This window comes from Ogataea parapolymorpha, chromosome VI, assembly GCF_000187245.1.
Source record: "Ogataea parapolymorpha DL-1 chromosome VI, whole genome shotgun sequence".
NCBI lineage: Eukaryota > Fungi > Ascomycota > Pichiomycetes > Pichiales > Pichiaceae > Ogataea > Ogataea parapolymorpha.
The window spans coordinates 1,028,836-1,054,164 of NC_027861.1; the positions used below are offsets into that span (position 1 = coordinate 1,028,836).

Here is a 25,329-nt window from a genome sequence, read left to right on the forward strand (position 1 = left end):
CCTCAAGCGCCATCCTACTTAGTTTTATATCAGCATTATTTCAGTTTCAAGAGATGAGGGAATACACTTTGTCAGATATACTTGTCTTTTTAACTCTAGCCTTCATCTATATGTCGTCAAATTATACCTTTGGCAATACAGTAAGGTTTTTTGTTGACCATTACAACTTTTGTAAGTAAATCAAACCTTCGAATACTAATCTTTAGTTTTCAGCTTGGTTATTGAGATAATCGTGTACGGCTTCATAGAGCCACTGAATCAAAAGAACAAAGTTCACAGACAAGGGACCTTGAATCAATATGTGTTAGTAAGAGTTGTCAAACACTTCTTGCCAGAAATCACGGATGAGAATAATCCCAGCTACTCGTTGGTGGCAAACCTTGTCTGGAAACGTTTCTATAATTATCGTTCAATTGTCCAGGCTTGGAATGGGATTGAACTAAGCTTCTACGAAGAAGTCAGGGAAAACAACTTGAAAGGTAATTGGATCAAAAAAGTTCAATGTCAAAGCGAGACTTCATTGGAGCCTGATCTAGTGATATATTATATTCCAAACATCTTAATCATGTCAAGCACTCCACATTTTTATACTGAATATTTGACCACATTGCATTCGCTACTGTTACTGCAGGGATTCAAAAATCCCCTAATTTTTGTTCCTCAGTTAAAAAATGTGCATAAATGTGACCTATCCGATCACCTATTCACAGTTGTACAAAATTGGCAAGAAATTACGACCAAGTATGAACAAGCCAAGTGGATAATTGCAGGTGATTCGGCTGGCGCAAGTCTTGCCCTCAGCTTTTTACTGTTCAGAACCGATCCCGATTATAGTATTTTCAAAAGAGACAAAGAGAGCATTGAGGGAAATGAGGATATTGAGCAGAATTCTCAAGAAGTCAATAAGCCGATTTCTAAACCATTCGGTGCTCTATTAATATCCCCTTTATTAAAATACAAAGGAATATCGAAAAGGACATCGGAAGATACTTGTCCCGACTTCTTGACAACAGATTTCATTAACCGGATCTCGCAACGTTACATACCGTCACATCTTCCAGAATTAGGTATCATTCATAGTCCTGGATTTTGCAATAATCCGAACACTTGGGAAAGAAGCTTTCCTGAGAAAGGTGTCATTTTGACTTGGGGAGCAGAAGAGCTTCTGCACGATGAAATCGAAGATTTTGGTAATACCTTGGCGATGGCCGGTAGCACGAAGTTGTGGAAAATGAAAGGCGGGATTCATTCATGGCCTTTCGCTTTTTTCTTAACGGAGGACGCTCAAGACGAAAAAGAAGATAGCTGTTTTGTTCTCGCAGGAATTATCTCGCGGATGACATTATGGCACACGACGTATTATCTTGATCCTGAAAAATCCCATGAGCCAATGAATTTGCTTACAATCGATGATAATCATCTTTGATTGTCATCACCCCCATCTTCCAGTGCTGAGAATTGAGACGAAAACCATCTGTGGCGATATATATGACATACAAATAGCATCAATACCTGAATTATCTATGATTTTGTTTTGCAATGTGCGATGTGCGGCTCAACGAAAATTTTTTATCCCTTAAATTTTTTTTTAAACTGAAATATCGAAAACTGTTAAAGAAAGTATTTGCTTCAGTTCTTCCCCGAGCATTCACACTGCAATAGATAGTCACTATGAATTTCATAACTGCTCGCCAACAAGCCAAGCGATTATCAGTTTTTGCTTCAAGGGGTAGAAGATTTGTGGGTGCTACAAAATCACGGAAGGCGACGTCATACGCAAGTCAGGCCTTCGGGAAGGGCTCACATCAGACGACTGCTATCTTAAATTCTAACAAGGTTTTTCACGATCATAAATCAGACCTTGAAGAAATCCTGCTTTCGTCTTCAGTTGATAATGTGCTTACACCTAGCTCTAGTGAGTTTTTCAAATCTTGGAGTCTTTTTGAAGCCTGTTTGTTCTCTAAAGACTATGAAAGAGCTGATTTGATATTGCAGAGTCTGGCATCCTTGAATAACGCTTCAGATCCGAATAATCCGCACAAATATTTTCACGATGGAATATGTGAGTTTCTTGCTACATGGGGCCGCAGTGAAGATGTGTCAATGGCGGATGTGGAGTGTTGGCTAAACACATTTACTGCCTTTGACTCATCATTTAAAAACGAACCTAGAATAATTGCTTGGATCATAAAGCTGAAGTTCGAAAAGAACGCTTCCCTTGCGGACATTTTTGAAGAATTTGATCAATACAACTTGAGGAAGTTTCGCAACAAAAGGGCTGATATTTTAAGATTCGTTGACGTGATTGGTGTTAACAACGTCAGGACATTACTTTCCGCAGATCCGACGTTGGTCAGCGAGCTTCCCTCAGAATATGAAAAGTTTTTTGGTTTATTGATGGGGAGGGATAATGAAGATGGAAGTACTGTTTCTGAAGACCACCCAATTGACACAAAGTTGGAATCATTAGCAGAAGCAGATAATGATAATATAGAGAATCATCAGCACGAAAGGTCCGCTCAAAAGGACGCAGGAGAAGGCAGAGCACCAGCAATAGTGGACAACCAAATGGATGAGCTCATGCCCGTTTCTTCATTCAATTTGAGGGCAATAAGACATACACTTTTAGGATTAGTGGATTCATACAGTGGGGATGGTCAATTTTTAGATAAGTTCTTTGCTCTCGCCAAGCAGGAGAAGCTGGACATCAATTATGAGAAATACGAAAACTTAGAAACGAAAGTTGATTTTTTTGAAATGAAATGCGCATTACCATTAGAGCAACACGAGAAATTTGATCTTATTTTAGATATTGTTTCTGAAGAGCGCCAGAAGAAAGTCGAGTCAAATAGTGTTGAAGCTGCAAGACTAAAATGGGAACATGAATTTGAAAATATAAAAGACAAGAGCATGCCAGCATCGATAGGATCATATTTGCATGACTGGCTCACCAACATGCAACCTTTGATTGAGCAAGAGATTGAAGAATATTGGGTTGCACGGAAGCTCGAGAAAGAAAATCAGCTCGAGGATACGTCGAGTTTTGATAAAGAGAGGTATTCTGAAAAACTGAAGCATGGTCCTTATTTAACGCTTTTGAAGCCTTCAAAGTCTGCAATCACGACTATATTAGAAGTCATTAAAACCTGCGTTTCTTCAGATCTTGCTCACGGGGCCCCGGTTTCCAAGGTCGTTATGGCAATCGGCCGTGCTATGGAATTGGAATTTAAAGCTCAAAGATTACTTGCTGCAGATATCGATGTTAATAAGAATTTCAGGGCCATAAGGAAGACCCCTGAATTCAAGAAATTTGTCAGGGGCGCAAAAGCCTCTCAGTTGATTCGCGAAGCTGAGAAACGAGCTGAATCTTCTGCTGGGCAATCGATTGCTTTCGTCAGCTGGGACACAGATAGCCGGTGCCGCGTCGGATCTGTTATGCTTTCTCTACTTCTACAGGTCGCGAAAGTCGATGTGGAAGGAACCGATCCAATCACTGGCGATACCAAGACTGCTTTGGCCCCTGCATTCTATCATACTTATGATTACCAAAATGGAAGTAAAGTGGGTGTCATCAAATTGAATACCAAGTTTGCTTCCAAGCTAGGCACGGAAAGAGTAGACAACACTCTCCAACCTCATTTCATGCCAATGATTGCAAAGCCACGTCCATGGACCACCCACAATGATGGTGGCTATTACCTGAAGAAATCCGCGGTGTTGAAGGCTAAAAATTCGCCAGAACAAGCCGCCTATGCACGTACAGCCGCTATTAAAGGTAAAATGGATACAGTTCTTCAAGCTCTAAACAATTTGGGGTCTACTGCATGGACCGTAAACAAGGAGGTGCTCAAGGTCATGATTCAGGTGTGGAATACAGGAGAGGAATTTTTGGATATACCTAAATTTCGGGAAACACTAAACTTGCCTCCTCAGCCTTCGACAGATGCCAGCCTGGAAGAATTTTTCAAACACAAGAGAAAGTGCCAGCTTATCTGCCGAGAGTTTTCGAAAGATCGCTCGATGAGATGTGATACCAACTATAAATTGGAAATTGCGAGGGCATATGTTGGTGAACGAATTTACTTTCCTCATTCTCTCGATTTTAGAGGCAGAGCTTATCCGATGCCCCCATACTTCAACCATCTCGGAAATGATTTGTCGAGAGGCTTACTGAAGTTTTGGAACGGAAAACAGCTGGGTGAGGAAGGTTTGAGGTGGCTCAAAATCCACGTCTGCAATCTTATGGGATTTGATAAGTTATCGCTGAATGACAGAGTGAAGTACGTTGATGATCACCTGGACGAGATTTTTGAGTCAGCTAGGGATCCTTTGGGTGGTTCTAGAATGTGGGTGAACGCGGACAAGCCTTGGCAATTTTTGGCTTCTGCAATGGAGCTGGAACGAGCTTACAGATTACCGGATCCTACCCAGTTTATTTCTCATCAACCTGTGCATCAGGATGGAACTTGTAATGGCCTTCAACACTACGCTGCGCTTGGTGGTGATATTGAAGGTGCCAGACAAGTCAATTTGGTGCCCGCTGACAAGCCATCTGATGTTTACACTCATGTTGCTCATCTGGTGGAAAAGTCTGTTCAGGAAGATCTTGAGGCAGGATCGGAGGAGGCCAAATTAGTGAAGGACGTCATTAGCAGAAAACTTGTTAAACAAACCGTGATGACCAGTGTTTATGGTGTTACCTACGTTGGAGCGCGTGCACAAATTACGAAGAGACTGAAGGACATTGAATTTGATGAAAAGTATATCTCCATGTCTTCGAAATACTTGACACAAAAAGTTTTCAAGGCTATCAGAGAGCTGTTTGACAACGCCCATGCAATCCAAGACTGGCTCATAATTGCCGCAAAGAGAATTAGCAAATCTGTTAGAACAGACATCGACATTCCTCAAGATACTGATTACATGTGCTCTGTTATTTGGACGACACCCATGGGATTGCCTGTTGTTCAGCCTTATAGAGAGTACAAGGGAAGGCCAGTGCAGACTACGATGCAAACAATCACAATTGTCGATCCTTATCAAGTGAAACGTGTCGATGGTCGTAAACAGGCTAGTGGGTTCCCTCCAAACTTTATTCACTCCTTAGATGCCACTCATATGGTATTATCCGCCAACAAATGTTCAGAGGCAGGACTTGTATTTGCTTCAGTTCATGATTCTTATTGGACTCATGCGTCAGATGTCTCAGTCATGAACAAAATTCTTAGAGAGCAATTCATCCATTTGCACACGAACAACCTGATTGAAAAATTGGATAAAGAACTTAGAATGAGATATGGTAAGAATTTGATGGTCATCGAGGTTAACAGTGCCAGCGATCTGGCAATGGAATATAAAAAATTCCGCCATGGCTTGCTTTCAGAGCTCAAGAGAAGCCCGACTCTGATTGACGAAGCAATGACGGAGAGAAAGAGACAGTTATTATTGCAGTCCGGTAATAAGGATGATATTGAAAGAGCGCAAAAAATGGTCACGCCGGTGACCATCGCTGAAAAATGCAACTATAAAAACGCACTTGGATTTGAGGGTAAGAATGGCACCTCGATTTTAGTCCCCTTTGACTTGCCACCTATCCCTTTGAAGGGTGAGTTCGACGTGAATGTGGTCAGAGATAGCCCATATTTCTTTTCTTGATACATGTACGCCTTGTATATATATATATGACGAAGGATATATATTAAATTATATTAAATTATAGCCTAGTGTTCGTAGTTTCGATCATGGTATGTGGGATGTCCTATAGAGTATCCTTACTAAATGGTATAATTTTCCCCTGTGTTTCCAAGTTGTCAATTAGCATTCTCAGAGGTTCAAGTTCATGCTTATCGATTAAGTCAAATTCAATGACAAACGAAATGAAATGAGCAAAATACGAGTTCCAATGTGCTTCTAGTGACAGATGGACCAACTTGTCAAAGTGATTGTGAAAGATGTGCGCAATAATTCTGAACATTTGAATGTATATCCCCTTAATTTCCTTCAAAAAGGAAGGAGGAAATGCCATTCCTGATTTTGTTGGAAATATTGTCTGGTCGTTGATTTTATTGTTCATCCATGTCAAGGCATGATCAATATATTGATTCGCAGGAAGAGAGACGGTTTTGCCGTTAGGCATCATCCAGACGTATTCAGTTTTTGAATCTGCGGTCATAATCGGGTAGCGGTCAGGAGTCACGTATTCGGCTATCACTCCATAAAATTTGTTCAGATGATTAAATAGTTCAAAAGTGTTTAGGGCTAACCACTCATGATAATCCACATATTTCGGTAGTTGAACGATGGTTTTGTATGAGCCTTTAACAAGCGCAATTTTTACAAATGGCTCACAAATGAAAAGCGGCTTTGGTGCCTGTTTGCTTGGTTGCTGGCGAGTCTGGTTGGTGGATTTAAGCGATCTGACAGATTGCTTGGATGGTGAATGCGTCCTTCTTAGGGAAAGCGAGGATCCATTGTTATTTGAATATATTGACGCCTGCGTGTTTTGGTTGTAATTTAGCGATGTGGATGAGTCGTTGTTCAAGTAAAGTTCGTTATAATTGTTACCCAGCTTATTTTGGTTTTTCTTCTTCGAACTCCTCGTAAAACCCCTTATTGTTAGAAGATCTTCACGACTCCTCTACTTACTTAATGGTGCTGAAGAACGACATATTTGTTTGGAACTAGATTGTTTTTGATCAGTGTGGACATGTTTTTGATTCGACTCCGGGTAATTTTTCAAACGCGCATCTACTGCGAATAGATCAAAAGGTTTAATTAACAATAACAAATGGTCAACCTAGCGAAGTCGGACTTAGATCTTGACTCTAGGCGGGTCCCTGCGTTCAATCTTTATACAGATTTTAGTGATGCCTGTTTGGTGCGCGAATTCAACAATTACAGCGTTTACTTGACAGGCGACAATGAAAGTCTTCTCTCTGGCGAGAGGGCTATTCTTTGGCTGAAAGGAGGGATCGTGACAAGGAATCTGAAATTCGACTCCCAGGTGATTAATTGCTTTTTTACCAGACTAAATGGAGACCGTGCTAACAATCGATCTGAAAGAGTTTTGGTTGTAGTTTTGAAAGAGCAAATATGTGTTTATGAAAGAGGAGGACGTTCCCAAATTGTGAGTTTCCCATTCCATATTCGTAAAGCATTTGGCTTTGAGAACGGGTTAATCATCAGCAAAGAATTTGAAAGTCCCGTATTGGTTTCAGGTGACCCAAATCAAGCTTCCTCGTCCCCTCTCCTGTATGCAAGTGGCATTCCCCCAATATCAGCTGCATCCAGTACAGCTGGATCAAACGAGAGCAATTTCCTGACCCTACTTGACACCTTGGGTGAGCTGGGGTCTATCGTATCGTCGTCTACCACGTCTTTTTCCTTGAAAGAAGAAATCATTTCATTTCCCTCAACTTCAGTTCATTCCATAGCTACAACATACAATCCTGTTGAGAAGGCAATCACAGTCTATAACACAAGGTTTTTGCACAGAAATAGAAGCTCAAAAATGAACTCGTTATCATATCAGAGTCTTAACAGGAGATCAAGCAAGAAAATTTATGTCAGCAAAAGCCAAACCAACCCCTCAACTATTAACGCTTCTGGGTCCGCTACCGGTGGTAGTTCTGGGCCGAACACGGCATCGAATGGCCCCAGAATCCTCGACGATCAGACTCTTGACACTAAACAAACACGATCGACCTCTGACGCAATGTCCTACGATAGAATGGCATCCGGGAGCGAGTTCAATAACGACTCAAGCAGCTTTTTCATGTCAGCAAATCATCAGCAAATAGAAACGGCCCGCTTGCGAAAGGATATAATATTTACGAAGCTGACCTCAATAGAGTTCACGGATGAAACTGAATATTTGAAGATATTCAACATTTCGTACACTGACAAAGAAGCCCTTGTGGTGTGCAACCAGAAATCACACACAATCGAATTCTTTATTTTCAGCAATCCGGGGACCCCAGTCAGCTTGCCCTCGCTAAAGTCAACATATTCCGTGAAAGGATTGGATGCTGTATCTTTATCTACGGTCTCCAAACATTCGGGATACATTATATTGCTATACGATCTATCGCACGTTATCCTAGTTAACCCGTTCCTGGGACTTTTGTCATCAACAATCGATCTTTCTTCGCATCTACCGCCTATTAGGCTTCTCGACGACTGTTTCGGTCCTAGCCTTTCTGTACGTTGCGTGAATGACAAACACTATACGATCCAATTGGTTTTACAACCACAAGACAAGCTTGTTGAGACTTTCATTGAACTACTCAAATACCTTGCTAATTCTTACACCTATGAATACTTTTGGCTTCAATGGTGCGCCAATTGCTCACTGGATATACCCCAAAACAATGACTGGAAAACATTCATCGTGACTTTACTTTCACTTGCACTGCCAGATGACTTTGAGCTTGGCAGCGAGCTTAATGATAAGAACCTGGTGTGCTCCCTACTACCTTACGCACAGTTGGCAAAACGGAACATCGAAAATATGTCCACAGCATCCCATTCTAGAGGAGCATACATGCTTACAGATTTATTGCCGTCAATATTCTTATCCCTTCATCTCATTAGAGAGGAGCTCAAGCTCAATATACTGGCAACAGAGAAAATTGAACAGCTTTCAGTTCTGCTGGCTCAGCTCTGTAGCTGGATGGGGTGGACCGACAACTGGTTCAAATACTACATGCAGGACTCTAGAACCATTGATCGCACCACCAAGTTTTTGACGGCTCAGCCATTAGTGTCACCACCGAACCTTTTTCAATCGCTGGCTAGCTTGTTTTCGAGCTCTATTGTCCCGTATGTGACTTTCTCTCAGATTGCCGAAGAAGATGAGACAATTGACGAGTTAGTAACTCCACGCACATTTTACATTTTGCGATTATTTGAGGCACTCATCTCGCCGGAGTTTCAACCCGCGGATGTTGTCAATATGATGGTGGACTATAATATTGATGCTGCTATGCTAGAGTCATTCCCACCGGGTGTTTATCTGCCATTGAAAAATGCTATAATTAACTGCAGCGAGTCCGCTTTCCATTGGAACACTGGTGTCGATGAGCTTGAGTTGATAGGACGGAAGGACCTTCTGGCATTTACTCAAAATCTAGCCAAAGAAACCTCAAGTACAAGACATGACTACACAAACGTTCCACAAAAAGATATGATGCAGATACTCAAGTTTGTCAATGATCATGAATCAATAAGTGCCTGGGATGGTCAAGCAGAGGCTGATAGATTCCAGGTCACTAAATTGATATATCATGAGGATCGCAGATTTTACGAACTGACAAAGCTTCTGCAAACATCTCGTGTACAAACTGCGACGCTGAGACCTGACGACAAAATGGATGAACATGAAAAGCTTGTCAGGCAGCGTGCTCTAGGAGCAAAGGTGGCTTTGCGAACATTGACCATGCCTCTGGGCAGGGGTGCTGTCTTCATTTCAAGTAGGAAACCCTTGATGACGGAAAGGTTCCCTATACCTAAGATGAATTTTAATGCTTTGATTTTACCGGACATGATCAACGTCAGCTTAGAGAAAGACTCAATTGACCAAGAAATGTACAATTGGGGATTCTTCCACAATGGTGCATCCTCAGGACTGACAATTTCTAGGGAATCTACGCAAATTAATGGAAGTTGGATTGTATTCAATCGTCCACCAACTTTGAATGCACAACATGCAGGATTCCTTCTCGGACTTGGCCTCAATGGCCATTTGAAGAAATTAGAGGAATGGCACATCTATAATTACCTGGGCCCAAAACACAACTTTACAAGCGTCGGCTTACTTCTTGGAATGGCTGCTAGTCTTAAGGGAACAATGGATATCAAATTAACAAAAGTACTATCGGTGCACGTTGTTGCATTATTGCCTCAAGGATCAACAAATTTAAATGTCCAGTTACCAGTTCAAACAGCAGGCTTGATTGGAATAGGTTTGCTTTATTTGGAGACACAACACAGAAGGATGACCGAAGTCCTGCTCTCTCAGATCAATGCAACCCTTACTTATAATGAAAGAGAACTTGTCAGCGAAGGATATCGGCTTGCGGCCGGTATAGCACTAGGCTATGTCAATTTAGGACAAGGCGAAAGTCTCAAAGCTTCTAATGATACTCATGTCATTGACAAATTGTTTACAATGGCTGTCTCAGTGAGGGATATACAGACCATCGAAGAATATGATAAATCATGTGGGGGTGCCATTTTGGCACTTACCTTCATGTTCCTGAAAACCGGTAATTGTGAAGTTGCCTCAAAGCTTGCTATACCGCAAACAATGCAATTGCTGGATTACATTAGACCAGATTTCCTGATGCTAAGGTGTCTTGGGGCAAATTTGATTATGTGGGATCAAATTCGAGATCACAGAGAATGGGTCGAGGCGCAAATTCCTCTTTGTGTGTCTGAAACATACAATGTTGAAACGATACGCGATCTTGATAGCGATTTCCTTCCTTATCTAAACATTTTAGGGGGAATATTGCTTTCAATCTCGTTGAAGCACGCATCATCTGGAAATACTGAGGCCAAAGATACGCTTCTCTACTACTTTGACAGACTAATGAGTATATGTGCTTTAGAGCCTAGGAATTATGATGAACGTGTGGCATTGATTGGTGCCCGAAATATCATGGATGTTGTGATTCTCGGGCTTTCTATTATATGTGCTGGAAGTGGAGACTTGGACATTTTCAGACGTTTGAGGTTTTTGCAAGGCGTGGTTGACGAGTCAATGAATTATGGGAATTACATGGCAATCAATTGTGCGCTTGGTTTTCTGTTCTTAGGCGGCGGTCAGAAAGCTTTCCGGAAGAATGATTTTGGAATTGCTGCTCTTGTAACCGCTATCTACCCTGTTTATGGAACTAACAATTACAACAATGGCAGTGAATGTTCAGAAATCCATCTGCAAGCATTGAGACACTTTTGGGCCCTGGCAGTGGAAAACAGGTGCCTTAACGTGCGAGATGTGAATACAAAACAGCCCATCAAAGTCGATGTGCAGATAGAAACAAACCTTGGATCGCTGATCAATCTCCAGACACCTTGTCTGATTCCAGAGCTCGATAGCATTGCGAGAATTTCTGTCGTCAATTCGGAAAAGATTTATTTTCCGGTGACACTCGATTTCAGGGAGCCAGGCACATTGGATTTATTCAAGCAGGCTCACTTGAATATATTTGTGTATCGCAAAAGGGACTACCAAAATTTGAGGCTTTCCTTTGACGATATAGTCAAGCAGATTGAGACAGATCAACAGATAAGCGATGATGTTGATTGCATGAAAGAGCTGGAGAATCTTAACATATTCAAGAACTTGACTCGTTTCGAGAAAGCAACAATGGTCGACAACAAAAATAAAGATCACACAAAGAACTCTACGGTTCTGGACTTTAAGCTTGAGGTCGAAAGACTGGTAAGACGTCCGCAAAACATGGAAGATTTGTGGAACCTTAAACTGCTTTTTAATTTCGTTGAAAAGCTACAAGGAGCCGAAGTTTACGAAGGTTTCAAGGAACCGAGTGAAATGTCAATCTCTGAGAAGTCAGATAACTTTACAGAGAGAACGCAAACCGAGCTGAGCTTCTTAAATATGAAGTTCATTGAAAAATTGAAAAACGATTTATGGTCGTGCATACAAAATTCAAGCAGCTGGTCTGGCTGAAAAATATCACCAGCCCACTTTGGCATTGCCATTTTTTTTGTGGGGTAAATATGTGCCCGCATCGTCGCTGCCCATTTTTGAAGTAACCCGGTGACATTTCACGAGTTTGCTGCTCCGTGGGGAGATTTTATTTTCACGCCGTAAATTTTCGGCCCCTCCCTGAAATTTGCCGATAAACTCCAATTTTTTACTGCTTTGCTTGCTGCAAGTAGGAGAATCAAAAAGGGATAAATTTGCATTATTCTAGAAATAATATATTATTTTTGGTTGCTCATGGTTCAGCTTTTCGTCGTTCACCCTGATCTTCAAGTCTCTAACTGCGATGACTGCCCGTCCAAGGAATCTCTGGGAAAGAAGAAGGACGCTTATGTCAACAGTTACAAACTCTATAACAAACTAATTAGACAGCTCTCTTCCAATCCAGAAGTCACGGAACTACCAAATTGGTGTTTGACTAAAAATGCTGAACACAACGTACGGAAGATACTTGAGCACGCTCGCGACGAGGATGTCTCCGTTGATCCGGAGACGATAAATGAGCTCGATGCTATTGACAATATGGACGATCTCAAATTATCGTCCTTCAAAGTGAGCGATGCCGATTTTTCGAAACAATCATCCTTGAAGGAAAAAACTTTGTCGTTGACACAACGTTTGGACCTTCCAGATAATCTAGACAAGGACCTGACGGATCAAAAGACGAATAGCTTCCTGGCTTTCAAGTACCTTCAGATCGTGATGGACCTTTCTCTAATCGAGTACAAATATTTGCAAGTTTACTCTAAGATCAATACCGCGATCAAAAAGTACTTCTCATCTCCAGAATTGACGCTTGATATGGAAGAAGAGGGATGCAGAATAGTGAGCACTCAGATGGACTTTTTCAAAAAACTAGAGGTGCTCCTGAAAAAACTCAGCTCTGTAAAAGCAGAGTTTGAGAAAAAGATCCTTCTTCCAAGAAAGGACGTTATGCAATTGGTTCAAGGCTACAGTTCCTCTCAGAAGCAAGAGGTTGTGGGGTAGCTAATGGATAGTATATATGGGTATAATTTTTATGCTTGGATTATCTAAGCGCGATTATTTATGTTTTTAATATCAAACACGGAACACGGTGCGGTGCATATATAAGAAAATATTCATTTTTCCAAGAGAATTTGTGTGAATGGAAGGAGCAGGAAATTAAATTTCATAATTCTCCTTTGTATCCACATTAAATCAAACTTGAGTACGATTTATCGGACGCAGAACAGCTCTATTCCACATAGACACGAGCTCTCTTGTTTTTTTGCATCAATTAAACACTCATAGGCATTGTTTTGATTCACTCATTTGATGACATCCGTGGCACCGCAGAGAGTTTCCTCGTTTGCATCTAAGGCTGCCGTTGCAGCCACGGGCCAACATAACACTAACAGAGCTTTGACTGGCTCAGAAAGGCAGATAGATCGCGTCGTGGAAAGTGTGGCCAACGCTAATAAAAGGCTTTCTCAGACGTCCACTACATCCAACAGCAAACGGAAAGCTGAAAATAGAATTGGTCCCTGGAAACTGGGCCGGACATTAGGACGAGGCTCTACCGGAAGGGTCAGATTGGCTAAACACTGTGTCACTGGTCAGTTATCTGCTGTCAAAATCGTCCCCAAAGCGGCCCCAGGTACAGTCACGCACTACAAGAATGGTAAGGGTCCTAAAATTGATGCAAACGGCTTGCCGTACGGCATAGAAAGGGAAATTATTATCATGAAGCTTATATCGCACCCAAATATCATGGCACTTTATGATGTTTGGGAGAATGACAACGAGCTTTATTTGGTTTTGGAGTATGTGGAGGGAGGTGAATTGTTTGATTTTCTAATTAATCATGGCCGTCTTACGGAACAAGAAGCTGTGGGATATTTCAAGCAAATCATCAAAGCAGTTGAATATTGCCACAAATTTGACATCTGTCATCGTGATTTGAAGCCAGAAAATATATTGTTGGACAAAAATCATAATATCAAGATTGCTGATTTTGGTATGGCCGCTCTAGAAACCAAACATAAGCTGCTTGAGACATCGTGCGGATCCCCTCACTATGCTTCTCCAGAAATTGTTGCCGGAAGGACATATCATGGTTCTCCAAGTGATGTGTGGTCATGTGGAATTATCTTCTTTGCATTACTTACTGGTCATTTACCTTTTGATGACTCCAACATTCGCAAACTGCTGCTGAAAGTCCAGACTGGAAAGTTTCATATGCCAGTCAATTTGAGCAGCGAAGCTAAGGATTTAATTTGGTCTATGTTAAGGGTCGACCCGCGCGATAGAATATCTATTCATGACATCTTGAACCACCCTTTGCTGAAAAAGTATCCAGACACAGGCGATGAGATCTTCATAGCCCAGGAGGCTGACTTGAAAATGACGAAACCTATCCTTAATATCGACCCCGACATATTGCATAACCTTCAAACCTTGTGGCATGGAATTCCAATCAATGAGCTTGTGAGAAATCTTCAAAGCGAGGATCAGAACTCCGAGAAAATGTTTTACTACTTGCTGGAAAAGTATAAGGAATGTCATGCTCAAGATTCTGATGAAGAACAAACACATTCGAAAACGCGGAAGCGCCCGCCATCTCCTGCAAAGTCCGCAAAGCTAGGAATCCCCAAATCAACCAGTATTCGTACCATCATCCAAGATGAGCATGGCGAGGTGCTCAAGATGTCCACTAGAGAAATTCCTTCAACAACCAACAAAGTTCTCCAAAGAAGACCGGCAAGGTCCACAAGTATCAACAAGAACAAAGCTCCTGCAATGATAGTCTCTTCTTCGTCTCGAAAATCTGTTTCTTTCCGCAGACATAACAGTCAGAAGTTGCCAAAAGATGAATCCAAGCCGTCTCGTTCAAATTCGCCTGCGAGATCAAAGAAACTTACCGTCAACCCGAAAGATCTGCCTAAATTACCAGAGGTTGACCTCAGCGACTTCACCTATTTGGTTGACGCCGTCTTTACAGAAGACAAGGTTGACATCGATTTGAAGTTTGAGATATTCGAAGATAAAACTGACCTTATTCCAGGAAACAAAGGTTCCTTGAATGGTTCTCCTCGGAAACCAGATGCTAGGGAGACTTCCAGTGAGAACACTACAGTGGAGGAAAGGAATCTGCATTCTCTCGATCCCAAGAAAAGACGCCCTCCACTTAAAGATTCAAACTCGGCTTCTATTCGTAAGACGAGCAATGTCCTACAGAAATTTGGAGTGCGTATGAGTAGACTCGATGATCTCGATTTCAAGGAAAACAATGATGATAAAAGCTTTCCAAAAGCTCCGCTGAGAAAAGCATCGATTGAAAGCTCGCACTCGTCAATTAGGAATTTGTCGTCTTATTTGGATCCTCAGAATGATATTAGTTTGAATGACTACAACAAGCGCAGCAAAAAAGAGAGACCTCCGTCAAGAAAACTGCCACCAAATCTCGCAACAGCAAAGGCGAAAACCCATAAAGCCGATGTTTCTGTTGACGAATCCTTAATATCATACGACAATTCGTATAGTCTACATTCAGCGATACAGATTCCTATTCTCACTCCTCAAGAGGAACAATTCAAGATACCGCCCCTGGACCAGGACAAATTTGCTGACGCAGACTCTGAGAAGAATGCAAAGTTTGTTTCCTCGCAGTCGAATTGTTCCATCATCAAAACACATCACAAGGTCGAATCGGCAACTTCTCAGGACTCTCAATTGAACAAGTTTGTTCAACAACCTTTCCCAACGATTCGATGCTCTTTGCTGGCCAATTCCAATTATGACATGCCTCCTGAGGAAGCTCATCAAAGAAAGCGGATGACTCTCACTCCTGAAAAAACGAAGAAGATCGAGACTGTCGTTGAAGAGCCTGCGAGGGCTTCTGTTTTTGCTGATCCTGAGGTGGAGCTGCCACTCGTTGTGAGGGACGAGACAACCATTTTCGACGACGAGACCACAGAAAAACGAAAGTCGTCGCGCCCGTATCCTATCGATGTGACTAGAACAAAAGAAAGAAGAACCCCGGGATCCCAAGTTAAAGCTAGACTTTCTTCTCTTATCTCAAAACGAGACTCCGCGCCGATTTTCCAAATTGAAAACTCCCCTGTGGATCCCGATTTCAAAGAAAGGGAGATAAGAGAACGCCAAGCCCAGGCATTTTCTGTGAGTCCGCAGAAGCGGCCAAATTGGTTTAAACGACTACTGGGCACCATCGAGAAACAAGTTGATAGTCCGCATGTGAGAAGACAGGCTACGAGATTTAAGAGCTCTCAATTCTGGAAAAAACAACATATCATTGAGACAGACGTTCTCTCTTGCGAGCAGGTGATTGAGGGTTTGTGCTTGAAGCTGGATCACCAGAACTCGATCAAGCTTCGTCCGGGTCGAATGTCGACTGCTTTGAATGTGGAGTACGTGGGAGACTCTAAAAAAAATAGCCTCAATGTGACTGTGGAGACAGAACGACAAGACGGCTACGAATACGGGTTTTCAGGGTGTGTTGTTAGACTGATGAAGAACTCGGGGTCCACGAAGATGTTCAAGCTTTCGGCTTCGATGGTGGAGCAGATTATCCGCGATCTGGAGTTGACTATATAAGAAGACTTACAATTCAAAATGATATTCGCAACCTGTCAGCTAAAAATTGAGAAAAAGAAATAAATTGTCACGAAACGGTTTTTCTGCAAGATAGGTAGGTTGACAGGAGATCAACAAAAAACCGTTTACAAAAACTAAAATTTAGCGTATAACTAAAATATGTTTATGGTACGTGGATCCAAAATACATAGCGTTACTAACGGTTAGGAAAGCAAACCTGTCAGAATCAGCGTGATGGGGCAGCTGGGAAGCGGCAAAAGTACTTTAGTCTTGCAATATGTGCAATCGCAATTTGTTGAGGAGATTGATTCGAACGTTCAGGATCTGTACAAGAAAGAGGTGGTAATAGATGGCCAGCATTACCAGCTGAACATCCTGGATATTGTCGATACTGACTATGGACTTGACCTAAAAACAGAAAATATGCTACGGGAGTCACAGGTCATCCTCATTGTGTACTCTGTCGTGAGCGAAACCTCTTTTGATTCCGTTCTAATGCGAGTTGTGCACGTTCGCTCTATTCTTGAAGGAAGACACGTGCCTATCATCTTGGTGGGATCGAAGGCTGATCTCGAGAACAGCCGCCAAGTTTCTTCATCTTCAGGGTTGCAACTTGCCCGTGAACTTGGCTTATCAGCGTTTCTGGAATGCAGCGCCAAGACAAAATACCAGATCAACGAAGTTTTCGAAACGGCTGTCCGACAAGCGCTCGCCGAGGTGGTAGAGCCAACTAGATCTACAGAAGCCGATTCTCAGCGGGATACAGAACAGCCGAGGGAAAGTAGTATTCCCGAGGCTGCTGAAGGACAAACAGAAGCTGGAATTCAAATTGAACCATTAAACGCTGTGCAAGAAGCCAATCCGGCTTCCAGGCCTGCTGCTCGTGCCAGCAGCTCTAATAGATGTTGTATAATAGTATAGTGAATTTAGACTGTGGATACTTTGCCCGAACACCCGTACACCGTACCGATTAGCCGACAGATAGCGCAAGGAATTATTTTTCAGAGCCCGCTCGGGTATTCAAGGTTAACATTTAAGGCTGTAGCTAAAGGGACGGCTTTTATATAAGATAAACCCCGGAATTTTACTTGAATTGTAGGATCAGCACATATACACAGGAAATGAACTGAGCCGCCTCTACTATAGTGTTTATCGGATGCTCGGTGGTCCGGCGTCCTCTGCCTCACCACCGGCACGCTTGCGGGAAAAATTTTACCTATTTAGTCATCTATCCGGAAAAGAGGGTGAGAACGGCCCTGTACCGGGCATACTATCGAGCCCCAACAAAACCTGTTCTTGGCTCATAATAGAGCAGTGATCGGCAACAGGCTTAGCATAGACAGTCTAGGGAAGCGGTTGATTGTTCTGCAGGCTGCTTTTGTGAATCTCTTTGTCAGACAAAAAAGAGTGGGCCCTATTTCTTGTGTCGTCTAAAATCCTGTTATCAAGGACCTGTGACAAATTTTGAGTTTTTCTCGCAGATAAAATAAGATCGGCCGTCCCCACATCCTGTTGCAATTCTTCTCTTTAATCATGTCTTCTATTCCCAGCTTAGAGAAGAAGTACGAGCTCGACGAGAATATAGTCTCGGATGAAAAGCAGTCTCACGACTCCGTGCTTTCTGAGTCCGAGATGGACCAAAAGGTGAAGCTTCTTGCTGAGGAGCACAACATCAACCATAAAAAACTGATGTGGAAGATCGATCTTTGTGTTGTTCCTCCATTCTGTCTGCTTTACTTCTTGGCTTTCTTGGACAGAGTCAACATTTCGAACGCCAAGATTTACGGAATGCAAGCTGCCCTGAATTTGCAGAAGCAGCAGTTCAACACGGCTTTAACAGTGTTCTTCGTTCCCTATATTGTCTTTGAAGTGATATCCAACTATTGCCTCAAAATCGTGAAGCCTCACGCCTGGATGAGTACCATGATCGTGTTGTTCGGTGTGGTTACCATTGGAACCGCATTTGTCAAGACTTTTGGAGGTTTGGTGGCCACGAGAGTTCTCCTTGGTATTTTCGAGGCCGGAAGTTTCCCAGGTATTTTCTACATCCTTGCCAACTTTTACACCAAGCGCGAAGCCCAGCGAAGATTCAGTATTTTCTTCAGTTGCACGTCGGTTGCTGGTGGCTGCGGTGGAGCTATTGCTTACAGACTATACGATTTGAACGGTGTTCACGGTCTTTCGGCTTGGCAATGGATTTACGTTGTCGAGGGTACTATCAGTGCAGGTCTTGGAATTATCCTGTACTTTTTGATCACGGACTTCCCTGAGGATGCCAGATATTTGAGCAAAAACGAAACAACTTTCCTCAAAAAAAAGCTAGAGGTCTACTCTGGAAATTCGGGCTTCGAAATCAAGCAAACTTTCAAGGACGTTCTGGAGGTTTTCAAGGACCCAATGCTTTATCTCGGTGCTTTGATTTATTTCTGTCTTATTGTGCCGTCCTATTCTTACGCTTACTTCGCTCCATCCATCATCAAATTACTTGGATACACCGCGATGAATGCCCAGGCCCACTCCATCTACCCGTGGCTCGCATCCCTTGGCTTCTCGATCATTTTGGCCTTCATTTCCGATTTCCACGGAATCAGATTGCCGTATGCGATTCTCGCGGCATGCGTGGCCATCGCCGGTCTGGCTATGATTCTGGGCGGCGGAGAACATCTGCACGTCAAATACGGCGGCTGTTTCCTGGTTGCCTCGGGTCTTTACACATGTATGCCTATTGTTGTGTGCTGGATCAGTCTCAATTTCTCTGGACACATACGAAAATCCGTGGGGACTGCATTTGTGATTGGATTTGGTAACATTGGAGGAATCATTGCGTCGTTCATTTTCCCTGACAACGAGGCTCCAGACTACAAAAAAGGATTAGGCATTTGTATTGGATTCGCTGGTCTTGCGATCTTCTTCATCCTCGCCTACTTCGCAATTTTGGTTCACCGTAACCGCAATAAGATGACGGCAGCTTCGCTTGCAAAGTGGGAATCATACGACGAAAGAACTCGAATAATGAAGGGAGACCTGAGCCCTTACATTAAATATTTGTACTAAGCTAACGAACGACCTAACGAATTAGGGCTGTGGCTATAATAATACCTGTTATCTAAATTTTTTTCTTTCCTGTAACTTAAAGATACTTACCTTTAGCCTTATGTTTTCGCCTGATGACCTTCCATACTTCGATCCCCATACAAAGCGACGCGTTTGCTTCATCTCTGGAGGCAACAGCGGCATAGGCTATTACACGGTTCTCCACCTGTACTTGCACGGCTACGTTGTGTATCTGGGTGGCCGTAACAAGAACCGCGTGGAAACCGCAATACAATCGCTGAAGCAGGAGGCATTGACACGCAGAAAAGATCCGCGCCAGGCTCTTGGCGAGCTCTACTTTCTGGAAATCGATCTGCTCAACCTCAGCTCTGTTGAGAAAGCAATGGCAGAGTTCAAAACAAGGGAGAAAACCCTTCATCTGCTCATCAACAATGCTGGCATCATGGCCGTACCATTTTCGCTTACCAAAGATAACTTTGAAATCCAACTACAAACAAACTACATCTCGCATTTTCTCATCACCAATAGGTTGCTTCCATTGATGCTAAACCCATCTCTTGTCCAAGACCCCAGAATTATCTACATAAGTTCTGTCGGCCACTGGTTCACTTTCTTCCCTTTCAAGATGGACTACCAGTTCAACTATCGTCCTAATATCATTTTCACGTGGTTCAGATACGGTCTGGCGAAGACTGCTGGGATGCAGTTTATCAACAGGGTTGCAAAAATCCACCCGCAAATTCTTTGTGTCTCTGTACACCCTGGTTTCGTCATGAACACAAATCTCTTCAGCCACTTTACGCGATTACCATTTATCGGATTGCTATTCTGGGTTTTCTTCCAGATATTTGGCTACTTTTTCGGTATTTCAAATGAGGAAGGATCTTATGCAACACTAAAATGTGCGCTGAGTGACGAATTGACACCACAGAAAGATAACGAGAAATTCTTTGTTTCCTATGGAAAAGAGCACCAACCTAGCTATCTCGCAAAAAGCTCTTACTACGCCGCAAATAATTGGGCCTGGACAGTGGCAGAGCTAGAAAAAAGAGGCATCAAAATCTGATATTCGCAATTCCATTCGATTCGCTAATAATGTATTTATTCACCGCTGTATTTACTAAACATTCTTGATGGAAATAGCTGGCTGTCCTGGAACAGAACTCTCCAGAATCTTTCCTGTAGGAATCTCAACAGTCTCGCCGGTGAAGACGTCTTGACCGGATGTGCTCTTGCTATCAATTGGGACGGCCTTGACGTCCACAACATTGCAAATGGCAGCAGCTTTCTTGATGACATCCTTGGCCACTTTCACAGTGTCAAGCTCGCTGAAAGACAGCTCTCTATTGAACACGGACTCGGGAGACTCGGTAGCAAGTCTTTTCTTCAACGAAGAGACAAATGGCATGGCTTTCTTCATATCTCTTCCGTCGATGTTGGCTTTGATCTCGTTGTTGTCGTCAAGTTTGTGCTCCTCGAAGAGTCGTCTAACAAGCTCAACGTAGTTTTTCTGCCACTCAGGGAAGCTTGCTGAAATGTACAATGTCAAGACACAAGGCTTGTCCTTGTCCAAATCTGCAGGCTTGCCCTTCTTCTTCTTGAGAAGCTGACCTTCGGTCTCTCTGATAGATCTAGCCAGAGTCCTGATATATGTCAATGCATCGGTCAACGGAGTCGAGATAGGCTCCTTTGGAGTTGGCCATCTGGCGTTCAAAATGGACTCTTTGTGACCCAGGACGTCTCTATATATGTACTCCGCAAAGTGAGGAGCGATTGGCGACACCAAGAGAGCCTGGGTTTCTAGGTATTTGAGGACCAGGTCCCTGTGCATACCCGGGCCGATATTGCTGACTTCTCTGTAGTAGTCTCTGGCGGTTTGATAGTCGAATAGACCACTCTTCAAACCACCCTTGAAATGAGTTGCATCAAACTGTTTGTACGTCTCGTTGATCAAAGCGTTCATCTCATTATCAAAGGCTTTGTCAAAGAAATTGTACTCGCCGGTTCTGAAAGAGTCAATGGTTTTGATCGTTTCCTCAGCCCATTCCCTCAATGTGTACATTCTCAGAATGGCTGCATTAGCGTTGCTCTCCTCGAAGTTGGCGTCTTCAACACTGTCACCTGCATCTGCAAGAGCAATTCTCGAAGCGTCGGCTCCGAATTTCTCCACCATTTGCTCCAAAGTCATGAAATTACCGGTAGACTTCGACATCTTGGCATTATTCAGCATCAAGTGTCCATTGCATCTAATTCCCTTAGGCCAGAACTGCTTCTTGAACAGAGCAGTATGGCAGTAGATGAAGAAAGTCAAGTGGTTTGGAATCAGGTCCTTTCCAGACACAGACATGTCTGTAGGGTAGAAGTACTCAAACTCTCTCCTCATCAGGTCCAGATGCTCCTGAGGAATGCTGCTGTCGACCTTGTCAGCGTTGCAGAAAATGTAGTCCCAGACTTCGTCGGTCATCTGTTCTGGCTTGATACCAAGAGGACCAGTAACCTTACCATAGAAATCTTCGTGTAACAGATGAGCCACTGTGTAGTAGGCATGGTAGATAGTGGAGTCCGACAGAGACTCGACAAGATACTTTGGATCCCAAGGAATCCTTGTGCCCAAACCATAACTTCTGGAAACAGCCCAGTTTTTCAGCCAATTCAGAACACCTTCAAAGGCATTTTTGACCTCTGGACTGTAAGCGTTCAGTTGAGAAAGACATTCCAATGCTTGTTCTTTCCATTTTTCTTCACCATAGTCCAGATACCATTGGTCTTCGAGAGAAACAATACACTCGTCTCCAGATCTGGAGATGACCAGTGACTCAGGCTCACTGTAGGCGAAGGCGTCGCCCGAAGCAATCAAGTCCTTCTTGACCTTCTCCTTGGCATCCTGGACCTTTTGACCAGCATATTTGCCAACGATCATGGTACCATTGTAGAAACCCTCCTTATAAGCCAATTCCTTAGCCGTGGCAAGAGGAACGGTGTCTTTGGACGAGTTAATCTTCAGCTCCTTAACAAGATACTCTGCACATTTGTCACCGTACTTTTCTGTCTTGATGACTGGGAGGATGTCGGTGATGACCCAATCCTTATTAATTCCGTAGAAATCGGCCTTATTGTGCAAGTCTCTCGTCGTAGCATAATCGTCTGGAGAGTCGGACGGAACACACGTAACCACGCCTGTTCCCTTGGACTCTAGGACGGTCTCCATAGGAAGCACTCTCAAGTTCTTGAACACTGTGAGCGGAGCGTCGATCTTGGAACCTATCAGAGAAGCACCGTTGATCTTCAAAATTGGCTTGAAGTCTCCTCTCCTAGGAGTCAGCTTCTGGTAGCTCATGTTCTTGAACGATCTCTCGGTGCAGATGTAGTAGTTCCCATTTCCGGCGTCAAACAAACCATAGTTGATTTTTGGAGAAACAAAACAGCACGTCTGGCCGTACATGGTTTCCGGTCTCAAAGTGGCTGCCACCAGAAACACCTTTTTGCCAGCGAGATCAAAGTTCTCGTTTTCGAAAACCTCTTGTGCTTTTTCAGCAAACTCGGTGATCTCGATCTTCAATCCAGTGTACTCTTGAGGCAGAACAGCCTCTCCCGACTGTCTGTCGTGATCCATACATGGCTGGCCGTCCTTGACGGAGTAGATGGTGTATCTTTCACCGAACTTGATTTTGTTCTGCTCTCTCAGCCTGTTCATCTGCCATCTAACAAACGAATCGTAGTAGCTATTAAAATCTGTCGTGACCGTCGATCTTCTCCAGTCAACCTTACCTCCAAAAGCCGTGACATCTTTCTCAACAAGAGGAGGGAAGAAAGTCACCCAGTAGTAAGGGTCAGCAAATTTCGAGATCTCGGATCTTGGGATCCCGAGCTGCTCCATGATCTCAAACTGGTATTTTCCACGGCCCTGCTTGGCTTGAACCTTGGACTTCTTGGCATTGAATTTGGTCACATCTTCCTTCTTGGTAGCTGTCTTTGCCTCCTCCTCGGGCTGTTCGTCTTCTGCAGGCACCTTCGAGAAGTCCTCACCAAACATCTCGATCTCTCTCTTGAGCTTGTCGGCAGCAGCACAAATAGGCATTCCTGTACAGTGGAATCCAAGAGGGAAAATCACCTTCACGCCCTTCAGTCTCTCGAAAGAAGCTGTGAATTCACTCTTCGAGAGCGTGAAACTGTGTCCGGCATGAAGAACACCGTTCATGTATGGATATGCCATCGTGGTGAGAAATTTAGGGTGCTTTGCGTGAAGTTCCTCCCAAGAAGTGCCGTATGGCACTTCCTCGTTGGTTGGAGCGTTCACTTCAAACACCTTTTCTTCCTTCCAGACCTGCTTGTACTTCTTCTCAACAGCGATGAGGGCATCACGCCGGCTCGTGTTCTCGAGAACTATCGGTTTAGCCTCCATGACGAGAATACAAAAAGAATATTTTTCGACGAAAAATAGTCATCATTGTGTACACGACTATTATCATCAGACTACTAGACACGCTCGGGCTGAAAACTGCCGTCTACATGGACTCCTTTTCAAGTCAGCAATCAGCTTGTGTCTCTAAAGCTCTTAATTCGGTTCAAACTCCAGCGTTCTTGCTTAATATATTCGTCAATGCTCTCTATATATGCAAGGCAGTGCAGATTCTGAATTAAATCAGTGGTGCGCGGCCTCCTTTCTTTGCCTGCCGAAGAACGTCCCTGCGCCGTCTCCTGAAGTATCTATTCAAATCTCCACGATTCTCCCAAAACCATTTGTCATATTCTTCTCCAATCTCGACGGTCTTCAAAGTAGCGAGCTGTGTCTGGGCACTCAGGAAGGGTGACTTTGAGTGCGAGAAAAAGAGCCCGTATTTTTTGGAACTAGTAACGGGAGCTGCCATCTCGGGCTCCATGTATTCGGGCTCTTTGACCGGCTCTGTCGGGTTCAATAACGTTCTCAGAACTTCGGTGGTTTTGTTGGAAGCAGATGGCTCTTCCTTCTGTTCAACTGGCTTTGCTTTTTGCAAGAAAGAAGGCAAAAACTCGGTATCCACATCCTCGTCCTCATCTTTCTGCTCGTTTGAGGCTTGTGGGACTGTATCCTCTTCATCAAAAACGACCACCGCCGGCTCTTTGTCAACAGGCTCATCCATAGCCTGGTTTTCGCGATCTCTGGAAACAGACATGTTTTTAAGCTCTTCGTCGTCACTAAGATCAACCGGCTTATTAAAATCAAAAGAATCCATCCAGGACTCCAACATTTTGGTTGTGCGCTCTTTCTCCTCTATGATTTCCTTCTCTGTCTCTCCCATAGTGAAATCTGTCTTCACTTTCTCCACGGTATGATCATTACCATCTCTCCATTCGCCGTCAATGTATCTCCAAACAAGATCCACGGGATGCTTGTTTTTGTTGTAGCCCCATACCTTGGTTTTGCGGGCCCTCACAATCTTGAGCGTGCCCTTGATGTTCGCTCTCATAGACAATTTGGCTAAACTTGTCTTTCTAGGAGTCCGTCTCAATCTTCCTTTCTCTGTGTTTGAGAGCTCAAAAGGATTGGTATCTCTTTGAGCAATTCTCTCTAGACGGCATTGTGCTATGCGCTCTCTGATTTGTCTATCTTTGATCTTGGTATCTTGTCTGCGGTTGTCCTTGAGCCATCTTTCTTTGTAATCCGGTTTAGCTTCCTGTATGGCAAGCTTTGATCCCTTGTATGTGACACCATTAAATGAGCGCTTAAGCTTCTTGAGCTGATCCTCGGGTATTTGCAATGTAATGTATCCATAATAGTAGTCTAGCACTTCTTTATGGTGGATTTCAAAGCCACGGACTACTTTCCCAAACTTCTCAAATCGCTGTTCCAGGTCACGCGGATTTTCCGCAAGCGACTTAGACATCGATCCTACGTATATTCGCCGCTTATCGTCTGCCATTGTGAGAGTTGATCCTGCACACACTAAAGATTATATTTACAAGATCTATTTTTTTTTTTTCGCCCGGGT

General features: G+C 43.3%; 11 protein-coding genes across 11 annotated transcripts; 8 read left to right on the plus strand and 3 right to left on the minus strand.

Annotated features, from left to right (window-relative positions):
• Positions 1–110: 110 nt before the first annotated feature.
• Positions 111–1,426, plus strand: HPODL_01715 (uncharacterized protein; the record flags this gene model as incomplete). Its single annotated transcript, XM_014078231.1, has 2 exons — positions 111–140; positions 227–1,426. 2 exons carry the CDS (start codon positions 111–113, stop codon positions 1,424–1,426), a joined length of 1,230 nt encoding a protein of 409 aa, XP_013933706.1.
• A 245-nt stretch (positions 1,427–1,671) lies between these two features.
• HPODL_01716 (DNA-directed RNA polymerase, mitochondrial) lies at positions 1,672–5,655 on the plus strand (the record flags this gene model as incomplete). The annotated part of the gene is made up of 1 exon (XM_014078232.1): positions 1,672–5,655. The coding sequence occupies one exon, from the start codon at positions 1,672–1,674 to the stop codon at positions 5,653–5,655; it is 3,984 nt and encodes a 1,327-aa protein (XP_013933707.1).
• A 103-nt stretch (positions 5,656–5,758) lies between these two features.
• Positions 5,759–6,668, minus strand: HPODL_01717 (CBK1 kinase activator protein MOB2; the record flags this gene model as incomplete). Its single annotated transcript, XM_014078233.1, has 2 exons — positions 5,759–6,608; positions 6,646–6,668. 2 exons carry the CDS (start codon positions 6,666–6,668, stop codon positions 5,759–5,761), a joined length of 873 nt encoding a protein of 290 aa, XP_013933708.1.
• Positions 6,669–7,714: 1,046 nt separating this feature from the next.
• HPODL_01718 (uncharacterized protein) lies at positions 7,715–11,695 on the plus strand (the record flags this gene model as incomplete). The annotated part of the gene is made up of 1 exon (XM_014078234.1): positions 7,715–11,695. One exon carries the CDS (start codon positions 7,715–7,717, stop codon positions 11,693–11,695), a length of 3,981 nt encoding a protein of 1,326 aa, XP_013933709.1.
• Positions 11,696–11,968: 273 nt separating this feature from the next.
• On the plus strand, positions 11,969–12,718 carry HPODL_01719 (uncharacterized protein; the record flags this gene model as incomplete). The annotated part of the gene is made up of 1 exon (XM_014078235.1): positions 11,969–12,718. One exon carries the CDS (start codon positions 11,969–11,971, stop codon positions 12,716–12,718), a length of 750 nt encoding a protein of 249 aa, XP_013933710.1.
• A 309-nt stretch (positions 12,719–13,027) lies between these two features.
• HPODL_01720 (putative secreted protein) lies at positions 13,028–16,306 on the plus strand (the record flags this gene model as incomplete). Its single annotated transcript, XM_014078236.1, has 1 exon — positions 13,028–16,306. One exon carries the CDS (start codon positions 13,028–13,030, stop codon positions 16,304–16,306), a length of 3,279 nt encoding a protein of 1,092 aa, XP_013933711.1.
• Positions 16,307–16,465: 159 nt separating this feature from the next.
• HPODL_05305 (uncharacterized protein) lies at positions 16,466–17,227 on the plus strand (the record flags this gene model as incomplete). Its single annotated transcript, XM_014078237.1, has 2 exons — positions 16,466–16,474; positions 16,514–17,227. The coding sequence occupies 2 exons, from the start codon at positions 16,466–16,468 to the stop codon at positions 17,225–17,227; spliced, it is 723 nt and encodes a 240-aa protein (XP_013933712.1).
• Positions 17,228–17,839: 612 nt separating this feature from the next.
• Positions 17,840–19,360, plus strand: HPODL_01721 (uncharacterized protein; the record flags this gene model as incomplete). Its single annotated transcript, XM_014078238.1, has 1 exon — positions 17,840–19,360. One exon carries the CDS (start codon positions 17,840–17,842, stop codon positions 19,358–19,360), a length of 1,521 nt encoding a protein of 506 aa, XP_013933713.1.
• Positions 19,361–19,460: 100 nt separating this feature from the next.
• On the plus strand, positions 19,461–20,426 carry HPODL_05306 (putative dehydrogenase; the record flags this gene model as incomplete). Its single annotated transcript, XM_014078239.1, has 1 exon — positions 19,461–20,426. The coding sequence occupies one exon, from the start codon at positions 19,461–19,463 to the stop codon at positions 20,424–20,426; it is 966 nt and encodes a 321-aa protein (XP_013933714.1).
• A 54-nt stretch (positions 20,427–20,480) lies between these two features.
• On the minus strand, positions 20,481–23,762 carry HPODL_01722 (Leucine--tRNA ligase, cytoplasmic; the record flags this gene model as incomplete). The annotated part of the gene is made up of 1 exon (XM_014078240.1): positions 20,481–23,762. One exon carries the CDS (start codon positions 23,760–23,762, stop codon positions 20,481–20,483), a length of 3,282 nt encoding a protein of 1,093 aa, XP_013933715.1.
• A 235-nt stretch (positions 23,763–23,997) lies between these two features.
• On the minus strand, positions 23,998–25,260 carry HPODL_01723 (uncharacterized protein; the record flags this gene model as incomplete). Its single annotated transcript, XM_014078241.1, has 1 exon — positions 23,998–25,260. One exon carries the CDS (start codon positions 25,258–25,260, stop codon positions 23,998–24,000), a length of 1,263 nt encoding a protein of 420 aa, XP_013933716.1.
• Positions 25,261–25,329: the final 69 nt, after the last annotated feature.